This window comes from Peromyscus californicus, unplaced genomic scaffold (genome assembly GCF_007827085.1).
Source record: "Peromyscus californicus insignis strain IS unplaced genomic scaffold, ASM782708v3 Scaffold_5__1_contigs__length_169319896, whole genome shotgun sequence".
NCBI classification, from domain to species: domain Eukaryota; kingdom Metazoa; phylum Chordata; class Mammalia; order Rodentia; family Cricetidae; genus Peromyscus; species Peromyscus californicus.
The window spans coordinates 129,578,516-129,604,864 of NW_026294573.1; the positions used below are offsets into that span (position 1 = coordinate 129,578,516).

The 26,349-nt window shown below is 38.5% G+C and overlaps 1 protein-coding gene across 1 annotated transcript in view; it reads right to left on the reverse strand.

Moving 5' to 3' along the window:
- Arfgef1 (ADP ribosylation factor guanine nucleotide exchange factor 1) overlaps positions 1-26,349 on the reverse strand; it is a 104,093-nt gene that overhangs the window by 48,781 nt on the left and 28,963 nt on the right. The window contains exons 6-14 of the mRNA XM_052715147.1: positions 25,395-25,671; positions 20,942-21,043; positions 14,993-15,168; positions 13,889-14,022; positions 9,410-9,644; positions 7,792-7,891; positions 7,579-7,718; positions 7,373-7,481; positions 6,936-7,137 (exon numbers count right to left, since the gene is read on the reverse strand). Of these exons, the coding sequence (XP_052571107.1) occupies positions 6,936-7,137; positions 7,373-7,481; positions 7,579-7,718; positions 7,792-7,891; positions 9,410-9,644; positions 13,889-14,022; positions 14,993-15,168; positions 20,942-21,043; positions 25,395-25,671 (1,475 nt within the window). The remainder of the gene's footprint in view (positions 1-6,935; positions 7,138-7,372; positions 7,482-7,578; positions 7,719-7,791; positions 7,892-9,409; positions 9,645-13,888; positions 14,023-14,992; positions 15,169-20,941; positions 21,044-25,394; positions 25,672-26,349) is intronic.

Consider the following 26,349-nt stretch of genomic DNA (forward strand, 5'->3'; position numbering starts at 1 on the left):
CCAGGGAAAGAACTGACATCTGCAAAATGTCCTGACTTCCACACACATTTTGGCATACATGATCCCACAAACATATACAAAAGAAACAAATAAAATACCCAAATAATTAAATTAGAGAGACTGGATTTAAGATTAGCTTCACAGGAAGAAATCCATGCCCGGTACTATAAACCTTGTCAAAAAACTCATACTGGGCAGGTCATAGATCCTAAGAGTGCATGGCTTTTAATTAATCCCAGCACTTAGGAGGCATATGTTTTGTGTAAGTGAGGCCTGTCAGGCAGCCAGGTCTACATAACAAGTTTGAGACCAGCTAGGATTACATAAGACCCTGTTTGAAAAAAGAGAAAAGAATTCAAAGCATGAAGAACAATACAGGAATTATGATGATACCTGATTTTAAATTATACTAGACAGCCACATTAACAAAAGCAGCATGGCACTGCATAAAAACTGATATGTAGCCAATGGAACAGAGGGCCTAGAAGTAAAGGCATGCAACTTTTGTTATGTGATTTGCTTTTTCTTTTCTTTTTGTTTTGACAATGTTATAGAACAATGTCCTCCTGTAGGCATGCAGTAACCACTGCCTTCTTGAACTCTTCCAGGAGCCCCACAAAAGACTGGGCTACACGAATGAATTGTCTATCATGAGGGTCTGCTCACCAGACCAAATCCTATCTGTTAACAGGTTGCTGGAGAAAGAAAGTCATTTGGCTGAAAGCCTTCCCTGAGACTACATAGGGATACCTAGCATTGCTGGGAGGGGAACCTCAAAAGGCCCTGCTCCTCCTGAGGATATAAGAAGACATTAACAGGCAGCTGGGTGAGGGGGACCTGGAGAAATGGCTCAGTGGTTAAGAGCACTCGTTGCTCTTGCAGAAGATCTGGGTTCAATTTCCAGAGCCCACATGGCCACTCACAGGCATCAGCAACTTTGGTTCCAGGGGATCTCATACAATCTCCTGGCTTCTGTGAGCACTAAGGACGTACGTGGAACATAGACATACAAGTAGGCAAAACATCCACATACAGAGTCACTGAGAATGTACGGTTAAGAAGAGAGGCTTCCGCTATGCAGTTACAGGAAAACCATCATCAATCCCAGTTGGTAAAGTCTTTCCAGTGCTCTCAGGACACTCTGTCATTAGTCCTCACCTATGTGCAGTGAGCCTTACAAATGTACTGCTCCCCCAGAGTGAGCTTTGGCAAAACCAGAACTTTGGTTTGTCACTGGAACTTTACAAAGAAGGGAGAGACACTGCTTAACCACTCCCAACCCAAAATTCTCACAAGAGATCGTGTGTTTACTTGTTGGGATTACTATATCATATGGCGTCAAAAAATAGTAAGATGTTAAGGAGTAAAAATAATAGTAATAAAAGACTTGTATATAAAGATTAAAATAGCTAGAGTTTTTTTCCAAAATGGAAAAAAGGCTTTAAAAGCTTGTATAAATTATGAGGGTCTTAATAAATTATTTAAGGTATGTAAAGAATGATATAGGACAAGACACTGGTTTATTCCAACACTTCATTGTCTATCTACAGCTGAGAAAAATGAGCCTATCTTCTTAAATACTGAGAGCAAATCTTAAATACAATAAAACTGGATTTACCAACTGCGAGACACTAACTCTTTTTGGAAGAGTACTTCTCACAGCAGTAATGTGTCCTTCTGTACCTTAACAACCCAAGTTCCATGACTAAAGGCGGCTTCCAAAAAAAAACAAACAAAAAAAAAAAAAACAAAAAAAAAAAACCTGCTGTCAAACTCACAGGTTTTGGAAATTATTCGGGATAACCAAGTGGTGTCCCTGGGATATTGCTGGACAATTCTATAAAAAAGATCCAGTGGTATTTTCTATCCCTTTTAGGTTGTCAATTAGATGCTGATGTCTAGTTGTGACTTCAACAAATGGAACTCGGATTTCGCTCAGGCCCATACTGTCCACCTCCACTGGGTATTGCAGCTGGTTCATGGGCAGAGGCATTTGTTGCTGCTAAGGCACTGCCAATAGGACAGTTACTTTAACAATTTATTCCTCTTACAGAGCTTCTGGGTGTTCAGTCCTTATGCAAGACTCTGATGCAATGAACAACTGATTGCACAGTTACACTTTCATCTGCCAAAACCAAGTTACTATCAATCTAAATACAGAGAAGACCATTTCCCTGACTTCATTATTCGACATGGTTCTTCTGGTATGAAGATTCTGATACACAAGTCTTCCCAGCTAAATAATTATGTTTCACCTCACTAACTAAACAGACTTGACGTTAATTATAACTTTATAATTAGAACTTTCCTCATTGACTGTTAATGTTCCCCATGAGGTTGTAATGGAAGAGACCAAGTGACCAACTCCTGAGCTTACATGGCCAATGAAAAGCATCTTAAGCTCTTAAACTAATGAACTTCTCCAGAATGTATTACCTTGTAGTAGACAATGGTGGCAGGAAAATCATCAGTTTTGCTAATGCCTATGACAAAGTCTGCCAAGGATTCTTTAGGTAGTTTCTTGACTGTCCTCTTCCTTTAATGAGGGCAAAACTGCCCCAACTATTTTTGTGACTATGCTTTCATTAGGAATTATAGTAGCACTAACAGTTACTTTTTCTCTATTACAGATGCCATCTAACGTGTACTGCATGCTCCAAGCATGCATGCTGCCATTACAGGGCTGCTGCCTTACATTCTAGATCTTTGTCATCAATGAAGTTTTATTGTAGTCTCTTAGATCACCCCTCCTCTAAGGACTTGGACTGCTGGCCATCCCTCATCACTTCTTTCGTCAGCTCTAAGTGGTTAGGGTGACCTCTGAGAGGAGGAAAGAGGGAGTAGATGTTAGATAGACTCACTGGTAGGCAGACAGATGAGAGGGGCCATGACTAGATAGCAAAGATGGTAAACTTCCAACATGGCTGACTGCTTCTTTCTCTCCCTTCTGACTTAGACAAAAATTTGGTAGCTTAAAACCAAGACTTTGTGGGTTTTTTCTCCTGAAAGTAGGGCTCCCTGCCAATGAATGGGCTCAACAGAAGTTCAAAGCCAGATCATGACATATTTACAGAGTGAGCCAATCAGTCATCCTGTCTTTGTCCAAAAATGACTAAGCCTACATTAGGGGAGGAAGCCCCTTGAACGACTTGGAGACCCTCCAGCCCTCAAGAAGAGGCTGGCTTTCCAGAGTCCCTCTGCTGTGCAGGCAGTCTTTCCATCTGTGTGTCTGCTGTATGTGGGCTTCCTCACCCCCAATAAAAGCCCTTTTCAATGAACTGATCGATTAAATTTAAAGAGTAAAGAGAGGCTGGAGGAGATATTTGCTGTTGGATAGCCTCTATAAGTTGCCCTTCTTCCTCTAAGTAACCCCCATTAAACTCACTGGTTCACTCACCAAGCGAGACTTAAAAGGAACAGTTTCTTTGGTCTCTGGTTGGTGTCCTGTGCAAGGTGAGCAGATCGTTATTTACATCTCCCTTAGAGACGTTCACACAGCAAGAGGTATCACACAGATGACATGGTCTGTAATTCCTGATATTTCTGATTCTATATTACAAGAGCCAGCAATACTGGCATACAAACTACATCCCAGCTCAGCCATCTGGTTTTTGACCAAAACAAAACAAACAGAGCAAAACAAAACAAAACAAAAACCCTAAAATATAAACAACAACAAAAATTGAAAAATTGGAGAAAAGATAGCCTCTTCAACAAGTGGTTCTAAGAAAACTGCACATCCACATGCAGAATAAAGAACAAACAAACTAGGTCCCTCTCTCTCACCCTATACAAAAATCAATTCCAATGAATCAAGAATCCTGTGTGTGTGCCTGAGTGGGGAGGCCAGAAGAAGTCAACCTCAGTTGTTGTTTCCCAGGCTCTGTCCATCTTGTTTTTGAGTCAGGGTTTCTCAATGGGCCTGGAGCTCACCAATCAATCCATCTTCTAGTGGGTCCTCAGGACTGAACTCAGGTCTTTACACATGCAGAGCAAGCACTTTACAGACTTCTAGCTCTAGATCAAAGAGCTAAATGTACGACTTGAAAGCTTAAAACTGTCGGAGGAAAATACTTCAAGACACAGGCATGGACTTTCTGAAAAGAACTGCAATAATTCAGGCATGAGTCCTAAGAAATGACAAATTATACTGCATAAATTTAAAAGGCTTTTGCATAGTAAAAGAAGCAATAAGCCAAGGGAACACAAAGCCTACATACTGGGAACAAATCTTTGTTCACTACACATCTGATAGGGAATTAATATCTAGACTATGTATTTAAACAAATTAAAAACACACACACACACACACACACACACACACACACACACACACACACACACACCCCTTCCAATCAACAAACACAAAGAAACTGAACAGCTAGTTCTCAAAAGAAGAAATACAGGATCAGCAAGATGGCTCAGCAGGTAAAGATGCTTGTTGCATAACCCAACCCCCCAAGTCTGGTCCTCAGAACACACAATGGAAGAAGAGAACCATTTCCTGGAAGCTGTCTCTGACCTCCACCTGCACCCCTTAGCAGGTACACGCCCACACACACATTATCAAACACACAGAATAATAGATACAATTAAAAAGAGATACAAGACACTAATAAACACATGTTCAACAGAGTTAGACCATCATGTAAACACAAAACTACAATGAGATTACATCTTAGCAGTAAGAATGGCTATCACCAAGATATCAAAGAACAACAAATACTCACGAGGAAGCATATGGAAAAAGAACACTTATGCATAGTTGTGGGAACACAAGTTAGTCAAACCACTATAAAATCAGTATGGAGGAAATAAAAAAAAACAATTAAAAATAGCAGTAACACATGATCCTCTAACACCATTCTTGGGTAGATATCTGAAGGAACTCAAGTAAGCACACCACAGAAAGAATTACATATCCCTATTTGCTGAAGCTCTAGTCACAGCAGTCAAGATGATTATCAACAAAAAAGTTGAACAAAGAAAATGTAGAGATGAATGGAGTAAAGTAAAATATCAGTTAATGATGTCTGAAAAAGCCTTAAGGAATCACATTATTATTTATTTACTAAAATTACATATAATACATATGTCTGTGTGTATACATATACAATTAAAAAAAATTTCCCAACTGGCCTGACTACTCCCTCTAGAACTATAGACTAACAAAACCCTAGTGCCAAGTATGAGATGCCCCCTGTCAAACTGTTGGTCAGGAGTCCAACAGACTCTCAAAATGTTATAGGTTATTGCTATTACCCTTGGTTGTCCCCAGTGGTTGACGGTAAATCACTGGTGAAGACACCGTGCTCTGTGGACACAGAACTTGGAGGACCCAAGCTGGATCTGACTGAAAGCTTCCTCTCCAAGGAATAGCTGTCCTGGTACCAGAAGGCACTATGCCTTCCAAGGTAGGGAATCAACCAACAGTCCTACCCAGCTGTAACTCCAATGACCAGCACAGTACAATAACCCTATGGGTATCATAGTGACTCTCATGTTTTGACAGTAACCAACAGCTATCTAAGGAACAAACGATCCCAGTACAGTTAATCATAAGAGATCTAAGAAAACACTACAATAGGGAACTAGAGAAAATAGAAGGAAGAACAACAAATATCATACTTCTCTCATATGCAGATTCTAAATCTGCATATGTCTTTGTATATGTGTGTGCATGTATATTTGTGTGTGTGTGTGTATGTGTGTGTGTGTGTGAGAGAGACAGAGAGAGAGAGAGAGAGAGAGAGAGAGAGAGTCCAATACACAGAGAAACAGAGATAAGAGACAGAAAGGAATAGCAGGGTTATTTGCAGGATGGAGAGGGATCAATGAAAGGGGGAACAAGGCAGGAAATAAGGCCCCAAATACGAGTAAAGTACAACCGTGTGTGTGTATGAGTATATGTACATGTGTATGTGAAATGACTGAATGAAACCCTGAATGGCAACAGCATACCAATACGGAAGGGGGAAATATCATGGGGCCCTACCCATAGACAAAGAACTACAGAAAACTAAAAATGCTTAAAGTGGGAGAAATATTCTTCCCCAGTGACGAGCCTATGTGGTTAGCCCTGAAATCATATACATACAACCAACACTAAATGGACTGAGCAGCTTGTGTTTATACATTCAAGTATATATTATGTATGTATGTGTGTGTGTGTATGTGTATATATATATATATATACACATACACATATATATATATATACACACACACACACACATACATACATATATCAGAAATAATTGAAGAAAAAGTGGCCATGAATTTGAGAAGGTCCAAGGGGTGGGTACAGGAGATGGGCTGGGGGAGGAAGGGAAGGTGGGAAGTGATGTAATTAGATTTTAATTTAAAGGAGGAAGAAATCTATTATTTTGTAGGTTAAACAAGAAAAACTTAAAAGGAATGTCTTTGTAGATCTTTTATAGGCTGCTTCACAAAATTTAGCAGGAAAATTGCTTTCACAAGTTCAGAGTCTAGGAGAGTAGCCAGGTTGGGGTAGGAAATGACTGCTTAATATTAACAAATAAAAATAAAATTCCTAACAAGAATGAAACATGTAATTAAACTTGAGGAAACAGAAACCTAAAAGCAGCAAAGCTAACTACTGGAATTTTCACATTTTACATTTGTCATGTGACTATGAAATCAGATGAACTAAAACATCCTCTGCTCATCAACAGCCCGTGATACATGGTGCAAGGTTAATTCAGAGGAAACCACAGGCTGGGCATTTCTGAATCTGCTTGGGCGAGGCTTCAATGAAGAAGGAGAACTAAATATGGAGCCATTTAGTTTTTAGGTCCAAGAGAACATCAAGGAATAAATAGAAAACAAAGAGATGGAGGGAAACTGGGGGCAGGGTGGTACATTTGTGGCTGAAGAATATTCTGTAACATTTCTTTTTCAAATTCGACACTTACAAATCAATCCCTTGTTCTATTATTTCTTTTTGCTGCTTTAGGACCTCAAATTGTTCTGGATTATCAGTGCCAGACATCTGTGTACTGTAGCTGCCAATTCCTGATGATGATGTAGATTCTAAGGAGTTTAAACTTCCATATCTGTTTATAGTCTCAGGGTGTTTGATTTCACTTATCTCTTGCTCTGAGGGTTTTTCCTGACCTGTAAGAAGAAATGTCAATATAGAAGATTAAAGTAGTCCCCTCTTTATATTGCTAGGATAACGAAACTGGAAAATTGAAGTGTAAGCTGAAAATAGTTTTAATGCTTACAAAGACTTTCAGTGCCTGTACATAAATAAATACAACACAAGACTATTTTAACAGCATCTTTAAATACCTTGCAATGTATCACTGACTTAAAATAGAGGAGACTTAAACTCAGAACGTTATCTTACCAAGAGTGGTCTGAGAGTTGGGATTCACATACTGATCCTTACTCCATTCAACCATACACTTCAAAATCGAAACTAAACATTCCAACCCTTTTTTCCGCAGGCTCAATTCCTATAATAATTCAGAAATAGAATAAAGACAAAAAGACCTTTTAAGAAAATGCACGTCTCATTCTTAGAAATATTTAAATAAGAAAAAAGGTTCTTACCTGAACATTACTCATACCAAGTTCTTGACTGCCCCTTCCTTGGGCAATTTTTGACAGGTCATTTACTAGTCTTTCAAATATGTTTGCTGCATTTAGGTCACAGTCGTAATTGACATAAATATCCACCACACTCTGAGCATCTGTGATGACACAATAATCTTAGAATATGAGCACATTTCATTATAGGAAATAATGAAGATGAATTCCAAATACCTGCACAGATCCTTGTCAGTGTCTGAATAACCATCCACTTATGATCAAATGAGCTTGTCGAAGTTTCCAAAATGTATAGGAAAATTTCTTTAAAGAATACCTGTTACCAGAAGGAAACATCTGTTTAAAGTACTATTTAACATTCAGATGCATGGTTGTCTTTCAAATATCCCAAAGCTCTAGAACAGGAGTTCAACTTTGAGTTTTGCCTCTGAACCCTTTGCACTAAAAGGGCACCAGTGAGTGGTTTAACATAGCTTTGACTGCCACTGCAGAGCCTTGACAAGTGAAATGTGCAAAGATACGGAGTTCTTCTAGGTGGTGATGTCCTAAACATAACTGTACACTAATGTAACTGTTATCACTCATCAGTTATCATTTTGAACACTCTTGTTCAGAGCAATCCTAAGTGCACCTAGATTTCAATGTAATTGTTATTCTAAAAAAGATCTAGTTTTTATATGCTGTTACATTTTTCTAACTACTCATGAAACTGAAAACACCATTTCTCACAATTCTTTATAATGAATGTTAGCAAGCACAGTTAATCTAATGAAGAAAATTTCAATTTGAAAGCTAGGAATATTTAAATTAAAATCATTTGGGGAACATGACTGACCTAAGAAAAGCCAACTAAAATCAAAACACAGCAGCATGTATAGTATATTTTATGAATCCAGAAATAATCACATTTTTAAAAGTGGCATCTTTCTCTCTTCCAAAGGTTAGCCAGCCAGCCCCATAATGTATTCTTTCAAAGAACTCAGAACAATTATTGCTTAATCATACATTTTCTGTGTATCTTTCAATTGCCTCTTTCAAAGGTCTTTTAAAGCTCTGAAGGCTCAGTATTGCACCTTTCTTTTAAGCTAGCCAAATACAGGCAGGAAAAGATGGCTCAGTGGTTAAGAGTATCTGACTTTAAAAAAAAAAAAAGAGTACCTGACTGCTTACAAATCTAAGGTCAAATCCCAACATCCCATAAAAAGTTTGGTTTGATTGTGTAATGCCTGTAACTCCACATTTGAGGGTGGAGACAAGTAGATCCTAGAAGGAGGCTGACCAGCCAGCTTAGCTAAAAATGAAAGGTTCAGAGAGACAGGGTGTCTCAAGGACATAAGCTGAATGTCATAGATGAAGACACCTGTTATTCTGCTATGGCCTCCACATGGGTATGAGCACCCAATACTTGTATACACTCAAAACACAAACGCATACACACACACACCACAGGCAGAGAGAGAGAGAGTACATGCCAAATTATTACTACGTAGCATATATAAAGTAGTAAACCTATTTTTTTTTTCAACTAGTACAAACTTCCTGAACACAAAGGCTGTTCCTTCACTTGGTACTCTTAATGCTTCACCAATACCTAGTACTTCAGAGACACATGTATGTTTGCTAAATGAACAAATAAACAAATGAAGCACATGATCTCTCTCTCTCTCTCTCTCTCTCTCTCACACACACACACACACACACACACACACACACACACACACACACACACACACAGAGTTTCACGGTATGGGAAGTTTTCATGTGATGCTAATGTAACATGAAACAAAACAGCCAGCAGTAACCTTACATTTTAATGTCTAAATGTAGAACATACCTCAATTTGCATCTTCAGATGTGTCTTGAAGTTTGACAACAAAGTAAGAAATATGGAAAGAGAAAGCTCAAAAACCTCTGGAACAGATGAGACTCCGTTTTTTGAGAGTGCAACACACAGATACTGCTTAATCGCATTAATAAACATCTCATTTGTTCTGAAAACAGGTCCTGCATTCTGCAGAATGGACAGAAGTAACTGCAATGAAAGAATCTTGGACCGTAACTCATGAGACCTGGGAAGTGAAACACAAAGCACAGTATATGGACAAGATCATCATTTTGGTAATAACAGACTGACCCAAAGACACTTCGGCACACCACAAATTCATAAACTTAGCCACTAACATCAAGTGCTTCTCTGGTGCCACAAAATTTCATATACTCTGTTTTTAACAAATTTCTTTTTTTTTTTTTGAGATTATAATCACATTATTTCTCATCTCCTTTCCTTACTCCAAACCTTCCCATATGCCCCCTCCTTGCCCTCTTTAAGATCTATTGCCTCTTTTTTGCCTTGTAATTGATTGTTGATATGCGTGTGTGTGTGTGTGTGTGTGTGTGTGTGTGTGTGTGTGTGTGTGTGTGTGTGTATGTGCGCACTCGCGTGTGTGCACATATCCATGGGTAAAATTATAAATATTTTAAACATAAGCCTACTAGTCCCCTAGAAAAGATAAAAATAATTTGCAGTTTATGCCTTATTCCTTTCTTTCAAAACTATATTCACTTTTTTCAAAAGCATGGTAGTAAGGTCACAACTATACTTCTTACAGATGACCATGAATGTAGTGAAGATATCTGTTCTGCTTAGTATGAAATGGTTGTAACATAATGCTTTTCTAATTATGTTAGTCAGAATTCTTAAACACCAGTAAAAATGCTTCTGCTGCACTAGATTATAGCATTATTTCAACCATACTTTCCCAATAAATATTTGAAATTCTTGTCACTCTTCTGAAATAGAGACCTTTAAAACTTTTAAGATTATCTCAATATGTAAATACTTATTCTAAGCACTTCTGTAACAAAAATTTGAAAAAAATTTGGCTAAAATTTTCATTATTTTTTCTAATCAAGGTTCTGTGTCACGCTTCTGTTTATTATCTAACATTTTAATTATTTTCACATACATACTTTTTTCTCCCATTGAAAACTATCCCTTAGGTCCAAAAGACCAAAGATATTCACTGGAGGCAGTATTTCAAAGGCAGAGCATTAAATGTTATAGGAATTACTTTTTAAATACTTATTCCAAATACTGTATTCAGTCACATTCACATAGTATTGAAACTTTTGCACTTAATTTCTTCTGTAAAATGTTTATAGTTATATCACAGACCTAAACAAGGAATACTTAATTTTATATCAATAGCTCATCTCGAAAATACCACCTTCTTTGAAATAAAGCTGGAGCCAATAGTATCAGAGTCTTTTATTTTTGTTTCCAAGATAATTATTACTCTATTCTGGTAACTAATACAAAAGTATCAGTACCCCCAAATGCTTGTTTTAAATGACCAACAATGAGAGGTATGACTGGAAATAGTCCTCATGCTTGGGTCCTGAGGCCTACATACAACTACTTCCGAGTCACCCTACCTTGTCCTTTTGCTCAATTCCTACAGTAATTAGTTCCTGCAGGACACCATTTCCTAATGAGTTTTGTTTTAAATATGCTTTAGCTTTCTATTCTTAGCATCAAACAAAATGCCTTTTAGACAGTTATGTACCTGTTATGTACAAGACACTAACAAAAGAAGCAAGGATCAAATGATTGTCTTATTTGATAAATGATAAACATTTTCTGAGACATTTTTCGCACTACACAGTCTAGGCTGGCCTTGAATACATGCCAATCCTCCTATCTCAGACTCTACAAGATGGAATGATAAGAGTATATACCACCATGCAGGGCTAAATTATACCAGACCAGGCTGGATTAGAACTCACAGAGATCTGCCTGCCTCTGCCTCCCGAGTGCTGGGATTAAAGGCATGTGCCACCACTGCCTGACATCCTGGCCTTTTTTTTTAAAAAAAAAGGATTAAACTCAGGTCCTCAAGCTGGCAAGGCAAGCACTTGACCAACTTGAACTTTCTCACTAGACCTAATACTTCAAAAAATTTTTTAAAAGATTCATTTATTTGTGTGTGTGTGTGTGTGTGTGTGTGTGCGCGCGCGCGCGCGCGCGCGCGCATGCGCGCGCGCTTATGCCTATGTAGTTTTATGTGCATCACATGCATGCAGGTGTCCTCAAAAGCCACAAGAGGGCATCCCATCCCCTCAACTGGAGTACAGCTGACTGTGATCTGCTTGTTGTAGGTCTGGGAGCCCAAACTGGATCTTCTCTAAGATGTTAACTTACTCCAAATTATCAAAGGTTTCTTCTTAAAGTAGATCCCTCATCAATTTAGAAGGAAATGCCAAAGTTGCCAAATTTTTAATGAGAAAGTTGATTTTCCATAATAAGGAAATATGTTTTAAAAAATATTCTTTTGTAGTATAACTTTAATTCTACTTCTGTAAAGTTCCTATTTTCAAAATACTGAAGAAGCAATAACTTATTTTTCTGATTCTTGAGATTTGGGCCTAAAAATATTTTAAAATTTTCCTTCTAAACCTAAAACAAGCTTCTCCCTAAAGCAGAACAATGTGACAAAATAAAACTATAGAAAATAGCCGGGCGGTGGTGGCGCACGCCTTTAATCCCAGCACTCGGGAGGCAGAGCCAGGCGGATCTCTGTGAGTTCGAGGCCAGCCTGGGCTACCAAGTGAGTTCCAGGAAAGGCGCAAAGCTACACAGAGAAACCCTGTCTCGAAAAACCAAAAAAAAAAACTATAGAAAATATAATTAATGTGGGGCTGGAGAGACGGCTCAGTGGTTAAGAGCATTGACTGCCTTTCCAGAGAACCTGAGTTCAATTCTCAGCACCCAAATGACAGCTCACAACTGTCTGTAACTACAGTTCCAGGGGATCTAACACCGTTACCCAAATATACATGCAGGCAAAACACCAATGTACATAAAATAAAAATAAATTACTAAAAAGAAAATATGTGTTTTACAGAACCCTACAAAGTTTTAAAAGTATTTTTTCTATATGTATGAGTGTGTTTACATACGAGTGTTTGTGTATGCACACACATTCACGTATGACTGTCGACAAGCTGTATCTGTGTACAAAGGTCAGAGGACAAGCTTGAGTGGTGGCCCTCATCTTCCCCTTTATTTGTTACAGGGTCTCTTTACTGTTTGCAGTTGTGTGGAGCAGGCTAGCTGGCCTGCAAACTTCTGAGGATTCACGTGGGCTCTTCACACCAGTGTGGCAATCTCCCTAGCTCTCAAGTTTCTGTAATGACTCTCTAGACTGTAGCTGCATCAGAAACTCAAAGGCTCCAGAGATTTTTCTCTTTAATTGAAGTAGGAATGCTTACATACATTTCTCCCCATTTCAGCATCTTTTTCTTCAAGTCATTCCTTTTTCAAACATCCTTTTTCTAGAAATTCTCCCAAAACTGTCAAGTACAATATATCCTGCTACAATAATAAAACAAAACAAAACAAAAAACCCCAGGCCATTCTAGTGACTTCAAGCAGAAGTAAGTTTCACTGGAATCCTATGAACATTATGAACATTATGATCTATAAAATATGGCATTTTCCTAGGTATTGAAGTTTGCTTTCAACTGCTGTGATAAAACACTGATCAAAAGCAACTTGGGGAGGAAAGAATTTATTTGGCTTACATTTCCATGTAACAGTCCATCATCAAGAATCCAGAGAATGAACTCAAGGCAGGAACCTAGAGGCAGGAGCTGATGCAGAGGCCATGGAGGAATGCTGATTACTGTCCTCTTCCTTATGGCTTGCTCAGCCTGCTTTCTTATAGAATCCAGGACCCGTAGTTGGGACCACCCACAGTAGTCTGGGCCTTCCCACATCTATCATCAATCAAGAAAACATCTCAGAGTCTTGCCCACAGGCTAGTCTAATGGAGGCAATTTCTTAACTGAGACTCCCTCTTCCTAGATGGCTCCAACTTGAGTCAAACAAACAAAAAAACGTACTATATTTGATAGGAATTAGAAAATTAACTTTTATCAGAGCACTTAGTACAAGTGGAAACAGAAATCATCTTAAGGTAGTTCATCAGACCTTAATAGTTCCAATGTTACTCAGAATGTGGAAATATGAAATCACTGATTTATTCCCTCAATAACATATATTAACACCTACTATGTACCAGGTATTTACTATTCTATATTGCTGCCCATCCTTTCTCAAGTAGTATAAGGTATATATTTCAATAGTTTCAGAACCTACTATTTTTGGTACGTATTTTTTAAAGTAAAATATCCCCTTCAGCAAATTTTTAAAGATTCCACAGGACAAGAAGAACAAATGAAAACCCAAACACTGTATTAACAGTAAGTTTTAAGCTTAAAAACTTCTTAGGCCAAATGGCTAATGACTTACTTTGGATCTGGTGGTCCGTCTGACAGTGGTTTCATTGACAGCTTGCACAATGACCTGAATACTAAAAAGGCATCCTTTTGTAAAATGTGGGAAAACTTAGCACCAGGTGAAGGTCCTGAAGAATTTCCAGATTCCTAAACAAGTTAATATACCATGAAAATGAAGACATATCCCAGTGTAAATCTTTTTAGCCTTCTAGCATATTACTACTCAATTGACTCTGATGTGGGATTCTTCCCAACTGCTACAAGAAGAACCTGAAGTGAAATCTGGCACACTGATCTTTAATGTGCTGTTCTCATACCCAACACTAAGTTAATACCTTCAAAATATGTTCTTTAAAATATTCCTTCTTTGGCTGGGTGGTGGTGCTCGCTTTTAACTCCAGCACTTGGGAGGCGGAGGCAGGTGGTTTGTTGTGAGTTCAAGGCCAGCCTGGTCTACAGAGTGAGTTTCAGGACAGCCAGGGCTACACAGAGAAACTTTGTATCAAAAAACAAACAAACAACCCCCCCCCCCAAATTCCTTCTTTGATATTAAGCATACTCCTAAAATGTAACCAGTTCATATTTTTTAATCAATTCTGGTGGACATAAGACAAAAGGGAGTAATCTTTAAAATTTACTGGCGGAGGTCAACCCAATCATGAAAATCTCTAGAATCCCTCATCTTCAAAGATAAAGACGAGAAACACATAAAACAGAGAAGCAGAGGAAGGCCTGTCACTCCCATCCATGCTGACTTCTCTGTGGCTCTGAACAGACTCAGATAAAATGCCCTATATTCCTAGGTTTTTCATTGTCCTATGATACTGTAATTTCCCCATGAATAAGTGAAAAGACTGTTCCTCTTAAATGTAACTTCAGTGGGGGTGAGGGGCTATAAAGACAGATGAAACACAACTTATAGTTGGAATGTAGCTATTAATACATCTTAAGAGAACAAACTGCTCTAAGTTATAGCAATGAGAAACAAAGAAATCCACTCAAAACCCAGCCTTTCATTTCCAGCAGTGGAAATCAGCCAAACGCATCAGCTGGGAAGACTTGCTTGAGATACTGGCAGACCATCCATTCCTTTCTTTCCACTTCACCCCATATGTACCTGAGTATCATTGGAAGAGACAGACAATCTGTCATCAGGTAACGATGGTGTGTATGCAACAGAAATCGGTGTGCCCGGGATTCCGTTGGCTTGAATGTTTTCACTGTCACTACCATCCTCTATTGTTCCAATGTTGCCGTCTGTACGAGCACTTATAGCAGTCCCTTCTCCCATATCTAAAATGGTAAGAAAAGACACTCAAGCATATTTGACTAAAGCAGAGTGTACTTAAGAAACAAGAGTATCTAAAATGAAACAGTGGCCAGAAAAGCAAAGTGAAATACATATTGGCACTGTTAAAAGGTAGTGTATTTACTACAGTGCAAACATGCACTTGGCATGCTTTTCAACATGGTCTGTAAGTTGCACAGGGAATAAACACACTTGCTGATGGAAGGATATTCCAGATGTACACAGGCAGAGGCCTACTTTTAAAGTCACACTAACTCACTAAACTGGGCTCTGATGAATGCTACATACTGAGAAGTTTGGCTGAACTTCAGCTATTATCCATTTCTTCTCAAACAAATACTCAATTCTTTTGATAAAGGTCAGAGTATAGTATATGATGACTGTACTGAGAGTAGGTCCTGGACTTAAAAAAAGGAAGAAAAGAGCATCAGAGGCACATTTTAGGACAAGCGAGAACATTCTTAAGTATATTAGATATTCTTTAAAAGGTGGCAATTTTCCTAGGTGTGAAAATAAAATTGAGGTTACATTTGATAATGTCCTTATTTAAGAAAATATATTTTATGGGCTGGAGAGATGGCTCTGCAGTTAAGAGCACTGGCTGCTCTTCCAGAGGTCCTGGGTTCAATTCCCAGCACCCACATGGCAGCCCACAACTGTCTGTAACTCCAGTTCTAGGGAATCTGACACTCTTACACCAATGTACATAAAATAAAGTTAAATAAATTATTTTTAAAGGAAGAAAATATATTGTATCTGGGCATTATATAGGGGTGAAATGTCATTATGTAGACAACCAATCTTCTAATGGTTCAACAAAGACCTATACATGCATGAGGTGTGTGTAAAGATATAAAGCAAAGGTAGGAAAAGTATTAGTGAATTCAGGTAAAGGTGCTCATAATCCTGTTCTTTGAATTTCTCTAGATTTGAGATTTTTCTGAGTAAAATGTTGCAGAACAATCAAAGAACTTTTACTTCCTAGTCTACACCTGTATGAGGTTTTCGCAATGTTTTATGGTAAAACATCAGACAGTACACATCTTAGTGTTTATAAGTCAGTCTCTATTGTAACTGTGGAAGGCAATACAAAATCAACATGGCTCTGTTACAACACTTTACATATAAAAACAGGGGGGACTGGAGATGTTCAACAATGGAACACTGGCCTAGACTGCTCCAGGACCTAGTTCTATCTCCAATACTCTCCAAATAAACAAAAATTGGCACACAGCTTATAATTTGCTAACCCCTGACCTATAATGCACTATTTTAAAATAGTATATGGGCACAGAGTACTTTTCCTTTTTCTGTAACTATAATGTTTTAAATGTTCTATACTTTTAATTAATAATCCTAATACCACAGTGTCTTTGTTTTTAGTCCCTACATTTCCCTACTGGATCATCTTAGGGCTTCAACTACCGTTTTAAATGGACAGACACCTGCTGTGACTCAGATCCACCAGGATTATGTGTTCAGGGTTTAGCCTCCAGCTGGTGATGTTCCTTTGGAAGCCACTTTCCTTTAGGAAGTCACTGGTAGTGTGCTTATAAAGGCAGTGTGTTATAAAGGCTGCCCACCCCCTTGCTTCCTGTTCCTTAGGATGTGAGCTGCTCTGTCTGTCCCACCACATATTCCCCAGCATGATGCTCTGTCTCACTGTGACCTGGAAGCAAGAGAGAGAAGTAAACATTCCCAAAAACCCGAACTGTGAGCCAAAGTAATTCTTTCCTCCTCCTAAATTATTCCCTCCAGATATTTGTTATTGTGACAAAAAGTCTAAGACAAAAAATGAGGACTAAGAAGTGACAGTTGCTGTTCTGCCTACAGGGCTCCAGGTGTAATTCTTCAGGGGTGTTCGCTTTCCCAAACTGTCTTTTATATCTAAGGTCTAGAGCAGTGGTTCTCAACTTTCCTAATGCTGTGGCCCTTGAATACAGTTCCTCATGTTGTGGTGACCCCCCCCCCCCCCCCCGACCATACAATTATTTTGTTGCTACTGCATATCTGTAATTTTGCTACTGTTATGAATCGTAATGTAAATATCTGTGTTTTCCAATGATCTTAGGTGGCCCCTATGAAAGAGTCATTCATCCCACAGAAGGGTCATGACCCACAGGTTGAGAACTACTGGCCTAGAGTGTTGTAAGCAGAATATAATGGCTAATTCTGGTGGGAGGTCAGAAAAACAGAATGCTGATAAAGGAGTAACCAGTGAAGACTGAACTTGTGTGATATCAAGAAAACATCAGGAATCAGCCGAGAAGCCAGTCATGCTACACTGTGGTAAAAACAAAAAAACCTTGCCTACATTTTGTCTGTGTCCTGCAACTTTGTAGGATGTAGAATTTATAGGGCAGACTAACCTGGTGGAACAAACTTCAAGCAGCCCAGCAGTCAAGCTGTGGCATGGTGATTACTGGCTGCCTCTAGTCAGGGTGCAATGAGAATTGAGAAGAAAAAACGATATAAGGGTTTGAAAACTTGCAGTTTGGCCAGAAAATGAGCATGGGCAAAGAAGCCACAGAAGGCAGTGGCTAACCCTGGATGCCTAATATGCAGCCACAGGCAGGACTTCCTGTTTGTCCTGATGGGCTGCAGCTTTTCTTTGCTCCCAGTCCTCCCTTCGGAATGGGAAAGTTACATAGCTTGCTGTTTTGACTTTAAAGGACTCATGGTTATGGATTTGTTTTGGTGAAGACTTTTAAACAATGCTGTTAACTGTTACTACTTTGTAGACTCATGGAATTAGACTAAATGCATTTTACATCATGAGATATCCACGGACCTTTGGGGGCAATGAGCAGAATGTTATATCTGAATATGAAATGTCCCTCACAGGCGCATGTGAAGAGGCAAGGTCCTATTTTTGGAGGTCAGTGGGGATTGGTTGGAGGAAGCAGTCACTGGAGATCCGACCCTCCCTCCTCCTCTTTGCTTCCTACCTGCCAGGAGATAAGCTGCTTTGCTCCACCACATGCTTCCTCCACAAGTTTCTGCCTCAGTACAGCCGGGGAACAATAGAACTCTGTTGGGACTCTGGACTTAAACTTTCAAAGTGTGAACCAAAAGAAGCCTTTTCTACCTCTAAGTTACTTTCTCAAACACCCACCACAGTGACATAAGGTTTACTAACACAATGCACCAGAAGCACATGCTCTCTGTTTAGGAAAAATGTGCTAATTTCTACTGTGTGTCTCATATACTTGACTATACAGATAGATAACCTGAAGGTCAAATTCAGTATGTCAAATGTAAGTATTAGTGCTTTTCCCCAAGTAATTTCTATACAACCACTTAATTCTGTCAGGAGTATATCACTAAACATCTAATGTATCGAGTTTTAAAACTGGGAGGCTACTGATGAAGAAAAATAGTAATAGGTCTATCGCTAATCTTAGAAAAGCATACTTTAAGTATTGTCCTTTGGCTAATTTTTGGTATATTATATTTTAGGAGTGTTTCCACACAGAGCTGATCAAAGTGGGTCACAAAGTTCAAATATTTGTACAAACAGTTTACAGTATGGTGAACCAACTTTTCTTTCAGGAGTCTGGAATTTTAGTGCATGCTAGGCAAAAAGTACGATGTGACAGCACTTACAACCCTGGTCCTGAAATCTCAAATATATATTAAACATTTTGCTAATATTCCACAATTTGATACTGGAGGAATTAAGAATATCCCGAATGACTTCACTGGATGAGGACTCTTGAAAATAGATACCTGACTCCCTCTAGACTTTACTTCATATATCTCACCTATCTTTTCCTTTAATGGTATTACTCTGTACCTTTCGGCTGTAATAAAACTTATCAATGGAGACAACTCTTATGTTGAGTCTTTGGAGTCTTCTCAGTGAATCAGTACACTGTGAAGCAACCCTAGAACCTGTGACATACTTGTTTTTTCTTCTTTAGCTACTTGGCTGGTTACAAAGTCTGTTATCTTACTTACAATTCCTGCTTTATTTTCACTCTTACTATAATTAGATCAGACTCCTGTGATACAAGTTTGTTACAGCCTTCCTTTTTTCAGACTTGGTTTCTTAAAGTATAGATCTTCTTATCAAAATCTCAGTTCTAAATCTCCAATGCTGATTCATTTTGCCCTAGAATGAAATCCAAAATCCTAACCCTGGCATGTATAACCCCATTAAACTGCTTCTGTGATTTTTCCCATTTTATGACATCATATGTATTATACCAAATCACCACTCATATGTCTAATCATCCCTTCCAGTACATCAAATGCCATTCTTCCACACCTGCATGATGCATGTCATCCCTTATGTGTTACCTAACATCTGAAGTCCTGCTAGCTCATTTTAAGTAGAAATCATTAGTTTTTTTTCCCTGAAATTTTAACTTCATTGATAATGGAATATAACCCTATCCTTCTTATCTACAGACATTTCACAATCCCTGTTCTTCTGAGTGTGGTCCATCTTGAGTCAATGTCTGTAGCCCCTTACAAAGACATACAACTGTGTACAACTCATTAAGAATGTGCTAGACCAAATGATGAATGGAAAAGATAGAAGGCGATCACATGAAGGCTGCTCCTGGAGCTTTAGTAAGGGATGAAATATATTCTGAGAGTGCTTTAATGGTAAGTTAGTACAGCTAAAATAGCAATGTTCAAATCTATCCTACGCATCTAATGTTATTTCCCAGATTGTTTGACAGGTCTTTGCTTACCCTGTTCATGTCATCACGAATTGAAGTGTCAATGGACTGACCTCAAATCTGACCCTTACTATACTAATACTATTTATGTGAAGGGCCTAACAAACTTGACCACATTGAGTATTTTAGAGTGTAATTTTTTGGTGAAGCACTGATCCTATGTCAACTCTAGCCTAGCATCTAGATATTTTAAGAAACTGTGATTTTCATTCAAATGTGGCAGTGAATAGCTTATGACCTCAACATTCAGGAGACTGGGGTGCACAACCGTACTTCCAACATTTGAAAGGCTGAAGCAGGAGGATCACGAATTTAAAGCTAGCCTGGGCTTTAAATCCAAGATACTGTCTCAGTACAAAAACAAAATAAAACAAACAAACAAACAAAAAAACCACGTTTTTTTCTCCAACAGATATAAATCACTGAAAACACAAACACTAAATTTTTTTTAACAAATCTTAGCATTTTCAGGACAATGGAAAAATACACCCTTGCCCCTTTGCTACCTAGAACAAAAACAAAACCAAGAAATGGAATCAATCAACTCAGTGTGGTAAGGAAGAGGGTTTTCATGGCAGATTCTAACAGAAGCTAGAGATAAAATCCTCTTCTATGGTCAAAAATGTTTAAATGTGGTAGTTTCCTTTCATCTGTGGCACTGCTCTTCACCTAATTACCCAATTACAACTGCAATCTAAAAATATTATTATAGTAACACTGAACAGTCTTAAAACTGTGGAGAAAGATGTTTTTACTAGTTTGCTGATGTATTTCAAACAGCGATGCTCTGACTACAGGGCATGGGAAGGGCATCACAGCTGTGCAGCTGTGCTTAGGAAAATGGGGGTTTGATACTATCTGGTGGCTGAAAGCATCCACTGGCGATCTTAGAAAGCATCCTGCATGGATTGGGGAGGGGTATACTGTGTCTGGCAGACATACACATACATACAAACATTAATTTGAGAATTGATAATTTTACCCCTTTGGTTTCCCATTAAAGGTTTTCCACAGTCAGATGAAATCCTTAAAAAAAAACAAACTAATTTCAAGTAAAGTACACTACCTCCAACAATGATGTTCACCATTTCTTCTACAATGCTCTGGACAATATCATGTGGCTTTTCCTCACAGTCTCCATCATACAATATGTCATTTTTAGATAATGCTTTGAAAGAGAAAAATTCAAGACAATATTATTTTAACTTTCTAAGAAACCTTTACCAAACATATATAATGAAACATTTTTGGAAAAAAGTCAAATGAATATAAAAAATTTGGAACAATATCTTGTTAAATTTTCAGAATTCATTATCAAGACAATATAGCATTTTTCAAATTCAAACCCATTTTAAAAAGGTTCTATTTGATAAGCTATTAAACTACTATTCAACTAATGAAAGTTCATAGATTATTCCTATAAAGACCCAAACTTCTAACAGCATTCTGAATGAAGCATTTTTATTGTCTTGTGCACATTAGTGTGCACTTGGTACATACATGTCTGTACTAAGACTTATCCAACATCTGGTAACTGAAGCTTACTTTGATATAAATATCAACAGTGCATTTTATTACAGAAAAATAACTCAAGAGACAGAGACTGAGCCATTTGGGACACCACTAATGTTTTGCTTACTGTTTCTTCACAAAAGAATCTATAGTTCCAATGTAAAACTGAATTAATGCTAAAAAAATTTATTTCTCAATTTAATAAAAATGAAAACAGGTGGCAGAACTTCTGAGCAGCTAAAGAAAACTTGATGGAATCCGACAGCTTGTACAGATGACTACGGACAAAAAGAGGATCACACCTGGGGCTTTTGAGGTGCTGAAAGTATCTCAAGGTGGTTCAATTAGCACTCGAGGATGCTCCAGGCACCTGGCAAACACCTTCCAGTGACAAATGGCAGCCTGGCAGCCAACTTTTCTATCTGTGGTTACGACAATGTCTCCACTGCTCCCCATGCAGACAATTACAAAGGATTATGACTTAACAATGCTCTTTTCCCAAAGACTGTCCTCCCTATAACTGCAATGTTTTTAATCTACTATCTGCCACGTTCTATAAAAGTTAACTGTCACAATGGGGAATCTGTTAAATAAATATGTTCAATCAGTACACTTATATCATAAACCAGAAAAAAATAGCATTTAGATCCCTCTGTGGGATAAAAACCTAAGTGTCTTGGTAGGTTTTTTAAATTTGTTTGTTTTTTGAAACAGGGTTTCTCTGTGTAGTTTTGGTGCCTGTCCTGGATCTTGCTCTGTAGACCAGGCTGCCCTTGAACTCATAGAGATCCACCTGGCTCTGCTTCCTGAGTGCTGGGATTAAAGGTGTGCGCCACCACCACCCAGCATAGGTATTTTTTCTACCATTTCTAAGCTTTCATTTCTGTGCTGCAGTTTGCTAAAACAGCTTGAGTTTGAAAATTGTGGCACTTGGGAAGGAGCGGCAGGCAGGTCTCAGTCTGGTCTACAGAGTGAGTTCCAGGACAGCCAGGGCTACACAGAGAAACCCTGTCTCGAAAACAAACAAACAAACAAACAAACAAAAAACAACAAAAGAAAATTATAATTTCAATGTGAGTAAATATACAAAGCTACTATCTACAAGTATCTAAAAAACAGAAAATTAAAATTTTCATGTAAACTGACAGAAATGTGTAAGGGATTAATATTTATAATGCACAAGAACTGCCTAAAAGTTAGCTATTATGTGCAACTTCACACAGCTAATAAAGTTGTGCTCTAGAACATGCACTCTCAACTGAAGGTTTATTTATACCAGTTGTTAGAACAATGCCCTCATGGTCAAAATAACCATATTATCTTACTTCATTCTATAAGACATCTACAGTGGTGTCTTACACACGGCACGTGTTCCTTTGTAGTAGCCCATGTTATTTCTGTTGGAAATTTTTCCATTTTTTCTAGCTAGTCATTTTTATCCACTATAACTCAACTAAAGCATCACTGCCTTCTCTATGAAGGTACTTTACTAATTCTCCTCAGCTTAACGTCCTAGGCAAGCCTCTTCTAGGAAACCTATAATAATACAGTACCTGTTCATGCTCATCTGACTCGCTGGGTGGCTGAAAGCAGCAAACACACTAAAAGCAATACTATATCTATCATCTTAACCTCAAATTCTAGTACTCAGAACATAAAACACAGAATGCTCAACATGTTTGCTGAATGTATAAATAAATGAAGAACAAACAAGATCCCACCTGTGTCAGAGATCAGACCTTTGAATCAACTCCTTTAAACATGCAGTGAAAAGTAGCAGCAATTTTGGCAAAAGCAGTTTAGACAAAGCACATGGATTCACCAGTTGGTAGCTTACCTAGGGTGAATGGTTGGTTTGCCTAAGGTAGCCTTTTCAAATACAGAAAAGGAAGACTGGGGAAGACAGCTCAGTCAGTAGAGTGCTTGTCAGGAAAGCATGAGGACCTGAGCTTGATCTCGGAACACATAAAAAAGTGACTATCAGCACTACAGAGGCAGAGGCAGAAAGATCTCCATGAGTTCAAGGCCAGCCTGGTCTATATAGGTCTATATAGTGCATTCCAGGCCAGCCAGAGCTATACAGTAAAACTGTCTCAAAACAAACCACCAGCCAGGTGTCAAAGGCAAATGCTACTCTTGCCTTAACCAGAGAAGACCTTTGCAGGAACACATGACTATACTAGGTGCTGAGAATAAATGGAGATTAAATGCTGAACCATAAACAAGACATTTATACCACTTCCTCTAAAGATCAAAACTTTAGACAAGGGGCCAGAAAATGTAAGAACATAGAAGAGCTACAGAATGCTATCTTTCTAGGCATGATACAGCCATTCCAATCATGGACTCAAAGCAACTGTACTTGTCTACACACAACCAGCACAAGGACAGGCCTGTTAACGGCCAACCAGATGGAGGAGGGCCTCAAGAGCTGTCCATGCCTCAGGCCTAACTGAACTAGTGATCACTGACAGATTCTGGAAACTGGGGAGTCACTGCCATCAGCTAAGTACTCAATAGTGAGCCTACTAGACTCCAATGGAGAGTCATGCACTCAGTCACACAGATGGCCCTGGTTAAACACACTGGGTCACAAAACCAAACCAAACCATGAATACGGAAAAGAGAGGTGAGAGTGATCAGCATTACATGTATACATGTAAACTGTATGGTGGTGTATACTGTTAATACCAGTTCTGGGGAGGTGAAGACAGGCAGATCTTCGGGATCACTGCTCAGCCAGCCTAGCCTAACTGGTGAATCCCTATTTCAAAAATAAAATAAATAAAATGGTAGCACCCAAGGAATGACACTTTCAGTTGGCTGCCTTTTTGCCTCCATACAAGTATGTACACATACACATCCATTTATCCCACACTGGGCTCTAGAAAACATAGTTTTAAAAAAGTCAACAGCTGAGATCTTTCCTCAAAGCAAAGTAAAAACAGATTTTAGATGACGTCTAAGTCCTATCTATCTACAACACAGGGCAACACAATTTCTATCATTTTCAAATCAGGCTAAGGGAGAACCAAAGGGAATAACTCAAACTCTCTGGCATGCTGAAAGAATAAAGAGAAAATGACATCGTGTGTTTATTTCTATAGAAAAATTTATGTAACCATTGGCTTCTATGTCACTTTAACTTCTCTCACACAGAGAATGACACAGGACTGGGGAGTTGGCTCAGTGGGTAGAGCAGCTGCTATATAAGCATGAAGACCTGAGCTCAGATCCTAGAATGCAGGAAATGTCACTAGTCTGTAATCTCAGCTCTCCTACAGTGAGATGGGGGGTGGAGACAGGGACCTCCCGGAAGTTCCTGGGTCAGCCAGTCTATCTTAAGTAATATGGAAAGGCAAAGATTGACATCCAAAATTGTTTTCTCACCTCCACACATGTACTGTGCACACTTGCACTCACTCTTACACATACACAGATTTAAAAAAGAAAAATATTGAAAGAGAACATCAACCTTGCTGACTACTATACAAGGTGTAAAACTATTTTAAATGAACTTTTTATATGTAGTTTTGTTAATCAAAACTGTTTTTATATTTAATTTTGTTACTTTTTTCTGAAATAGGTTCTTGCTCTGTAGTCGAGGCCAGTCTCAAAGTCATAATCTTCCTGCCTCAGCCTCCTAAGTCCTGGAATTACAGGCATGACACTTCCTAAACCAATAATGGCGTTTTCAACCATATTTTAAAAGCTCTTATTGAGTAGATTTTTTGCTATAAAACTAATGTGAAAAAGAAAACAAAAGTACTTATGTAATTTTGTAACAGAAAGGTAACCCTCTTCCAAAGAAGTCTGTAAGACATACTGCTTGTGAGATGCTAATGAATGTATAGTATCATTAAGAGATACTTTGCAGGTTGAAGTGCATTAGCTTTACCAATGATAGAGTAGATCACAATTATCACAAAGTATCTGGTAACCATGAAGTCGTTCTTTCCACATTTCCCTTAGCATGCTAGCACCCCACAGCCCCATCTCAAGATTACTTTCAGCTGCAGTGGCCTGATCAGCTTCTGTCTGTTCATTTTCTGCACTGGAAATATCAGATCCATTTTCAGGCTCTGTATCATCTTGGAGACTTTTATCCATATCATGTGTATGGGGATCAAGATCCCCTTCATGTTCTTGGGATAGATGATCAACAGTCTGAGGCGGCAAATATCTAAGATGAGGTGATTCAGGCTCATGATGGCTTACTGGAGACTGTAACAGATGATGATGCTGCCGGTGCCTTTCTTTTTCCATTTGTTTGGCTTCCTGTAACTGGAAAGAACAAAAACGATTTCCGTATCAGTAAAATAAGTAGCTTGAAATTCACCTAACTATAAATCCTTTATAAAACGTATCCTTTTTCTCTGGGCTTGGGAATTATAGCCCATCAGAACCAAGATAAAATATACTAAAAGAAACAATGTTACTCCTTAGAAGTCTGGAAATTGGTGATTTGGTGTTCATTTTTTACTTTGTGTGTGTGTGTGTACACATGAGTGAATGCCACACGTGTGCTAGTGCTCATGAAGGCCTGAAGAGGGTGTTGGATTATGAGCTTTCTGATTTGAGTGCTGGGAACCAAACTGGGTCCTCTGGAAGAGAAGCGAGTGCTCTTAGCTACAGAGCCATCTCTCTAGACCTTGTATTTGATGTCTGAGGTTGAGAAATGTACTCTCTAAACAAAATGAAAATAATTTTAATGCCGCCAAGTGGTGACTGGATTGTTGCCAATAATATATTTACCTAAAACCAAATAAAAATCCCACAAATAAGAACGAAGTACAACAGACACATACTTTTTCACATTTATTCCCTCTGTCTCTCTCCCTCCCTTTCTTGCTACTTCTCTCCTACCCCCTCCCTTTTGTCTGTGTACCTGGAAATAAAGTATAGAAAGCTACATAAGAAACATCTATGTGGGGTGGAGATTAGGAAGTGATCAAATGGGAA